This window comes from Phodopus roborovskii, unplaced genomic scaffold (genome assembly GCF_943737965.1).
Source record: "Phodopus roborovskii unplaced genomic scaffold, PHOROB, whole genome shotgun sequence".
In the NCBI taxonomy this organism is placed as follows: Eukaryota; Metazoa; Chordata; class Mammalia; order Rodentia; family Cricetidae; genus Phodopus; species Phodopus roborovskii.
The window spans coordinates 181,239-184,570 of NW_026127087.1; the positions used below are offsets into that span (position 1 = coordinate 181,239).

Genomic DNA, 3,332 nt, shown 5'->3' on the forward strand with positions numbered 1-3,332 from the left:
ACAGATTTCTTTTAAAAGACAGATTTCTTAAAACATCCTAATGAGTGGGAAATTTTCTTTCGTAATACTGTTGATGCTGCTGATTTGAGACCTGCTACATACACACCAGTAGCCAATTTTCATGATCAGAATCAGTATTATGTAAATGCAAAAGTCGAGCTGGACACATCAGCTTTTCAACAGGAGAAAGTTCTCTGTGGCATCAGAAATCAGAAGGCTGAGCCTGATAAACTAATGACTATTAAAAAAAAATAAAAACTAGCACAATCCTGATGAACTTACCAGATGCCACTTCCTTACATTTAATCATCAACTTTGATTATGCACAAAGCATGATAAAAAACAATGACGTTATTTTCCTTGCCAAAGTTCATTTTGTATAAATCAGTTGCATCTTGCATCAGCATTTGTTCTCAAACTATCAGGTTCTGTAAGAACTAAGAACATATAATTGTAGGGTTACTCCTCCATTATCTGCACACTGTTTCAACGACACTAACACATATAACTTAGCAATGAAAACATGTGATACAAGTGATCTATATGCAGAAATTCCGGCAAGTTAAACTAGCACAATCATAGCTGCCATAAAACTGTAGCTATTTACTACCAGGGGTAGGCTTCAAGACCCATTGAGTTAACATTCAAATCTCATATCTATAGCTTTATTCAAACATTTGTTATCATTTGTACTGGAGACTAAAAATGTCATTACTGGCAACACTGTGACATTGATAACACTGGAACTGGTACTTGTGTTGCGCACAGCATTGCTGGTCACATTAACCCCCAATGTGAGTCTGCTCTGCTCCAAGGCCTTCACTGGCACAGTAAATACCTCCAGCTTCTTCTCCCCATTGGCTGTGTAGGAGTTCTGGCAGCCTTCAGCATCTGCAATGTAAGCAGGCTTTCTGGTTAGAGTAACAATGGCAGCGCTGGCTGATGCATGTAAGATTACTTTGATTTTGCATAGCATGCCCACATTTACACCCTTCCTTTCCCTGGGGCTTTTTGCACACAGTCTTGGTAGTACTTCCTGGCATAACATGATGACTAAGAATCTTTGCCTGTCCTGCCTTGTCTTTTTTAAGAATACCTGGGTTGGATTTAGAGTGGGATCTCTTGGATCTATGTTCATGACAATTTTTCATGCTTTTAGTAGATAAAAGTACAGTTTTGGTGGTCTTGGGTGTTGTGCCTACATTGGAAACAGTAGCTATAGGTTGAAGGAAGATTTTCCTTTCATGCTTCACCGTCACAGGAGTAGGCGCCCCTAGTATTGGAAGTGGCTGAACTTTTTCACTGTCACTTTCAGATCTGGTTCTTTTTCGATTCAATTTTGCTACCTTTGGAGTTGCTGCTGTACATGATAACACATGAGGTATAGGGCTGGCAGACATAAAAAAATTATGGCTAAGAGACTTGGAAGAAAGCTACAAGAAAGTTTCATTGGATACAGTGGCTTCCAAATTTGTATGCAAATTAGGACATCCGACCTCTTTATTTGAAACAGTTTCCAAACTGTGGATTACTTCCTCATCACTCAGCAAAAGAGAGTCACCAGGTTTTGGCTCTTCACTGAAACTCCAGATATCAATATCTGTGGAGCACAGGTTAGTGGTTACCGTGTCACAGATAGGTGACAGGCTGACAGACAGATCCTCAGTTTTTATATCAACAGTATTACACATGTCATTAATATTTGGATGTTTAGGTGAGGGGATATTTATACAAAATCTATCTATTGAAAGTCCTTTGTAAGTAGGCAAACCATTGACAACAGAACTTTCATTGGCAATGCTGAGGGCACTTTCAGACTTTGGAGATAAATTAGCATGAGGATCTGCTATGGGTTCTGAAGTTGAAGGTAAAGGGGAATGTGTCAAACACAGAGTGAAGGATGAGTCTGAAGGTTTCTCTGTGTTCTCACAAAACAGTGATCCTTCACTGAGTAAAGCTAAAATATCAGAAGAACAATCAACTGCTTCTCTTATGTCCTCTGCCAGTCTTGTCTGGGTTATATATTCACATAGTTTCTTGCAGCACTTCACTAGGATGCTTAACTGCTTGTTTTCCTCAAAGTGCTCATAGTCTATGCACCAGCTACATGAAGGTTTCGTCAGCGTTTTCTCCATTTACAAGTTTTGCAGACATACTGTTGGCAGGTAGATTTGGTGGGCGCAATAGGATCTTGTAGCAAATGTCCACAAACACAGCAAGAGAGGGACTGCCACAAGAAAGGCAGGATCATGATAATCTCTTGAAATGCCTTGGGGTTTCCAGGGTCATGGTTGAGCACTAAGCGACTGGCAGAAATGTAGAGAGCAGTAGCATTCACAGGGTTCATTGCAAACACTTGAACACCAATGGCTCTCAGTTGAAAAGAAATTCGGGATGCAAGTTTCTAAGCAGCCAGGGAACAATGGCGAGTTTACTAATATTAGGAGAAATCTGAGCAGAACTACTGGCCATAGCAGCAACCAAAATCAATGCAAGTGTGTGAAGCTAAAGCATCCTCCCACACATGGGTCCTTGGTGCCCCCTCCTCTGTCCCTTAGTCCTGCAGACCAAAGAGAGAGGAAACTAGTGAGCAACCAGCTTTCGAATTCAACCAAGGTGGCCACAGATTGTATGATCTGGCATGGAATGGCACTTGGTTTAGCCCTGCAGCTCTCCTGGTGGCCTGGGCTCCAGCAGCATATCTGTCCACAGAGGCACCTCTGGATGGAGCTGCAGAGCATCAGTATGGACCCGATGGGTTCCAGGTGAGCACCATATCTCCAGCCATGGGCCCTTACTCCATTGCAGTGCCTGCACAGAGGACTACCATGCAGGAGTCTAGTGCCAGGAGCTTAGGCAGTGGTGGGTGTAGCTGCTGTTATCCTGCAATGCTAGATATGGGGTCCATTCTGTGCCTCATGCAGCAGGAAGGAGGCCCCTGCCCAAAAGGGAGACCTGGGAGGAAATGGACAGGCCCAAGGTGCTGTGGGCAGAAGGTGTGAGTGGGCAGAAAACAGGCCCAGCAAGCAGTGGCTGCACCACTCATTCCCTAGGTTGCAAACTCATGATCACCAGAACAAGTGCAGCCCACTCACAGCCCCAGCCCACTCACAGCCCTGCCATCTTTTCAGCACAGCACTGATGACTCATCAAAGCTCTACTGCCACTGCCACTGCCTGCTGAACCATGGCTTATGCGAGTTCACCGCGCCAGGCCACCACCACAGCCCAGCAAAGAGGCCCACTGCAGTCCCTCCCTTGGGCCTGGCCGCTCTCACCTTCACTTCATGCACAGCTCTACCTCATTTAGGCACTTACTGCTCTGGTTGTGGT

At 44.2% G+C, this 3,332-nt stretch overlaps 1 protein-coding gene across 1 annotated transcript; it reads right to left on the reverse strand.

Annotated features, from left to right (window-relative positions):
- Nucleotides 1-637: 637 nt before the first annotated feature.
- LOC127214806 (E3 ubiquitin-protein ligase MSL2-like) lies at nt 638-2,135 on the reverse strand. The gene is given in 2 exon segments (XM_051175057.1): nt 638-886; nt 888-2,135. Coding segments are annotated over 2 exon segments (1,497 nt in total).
- Nucleotides 2,136-3,332: the final 1,197 nt, after the last annotated feature.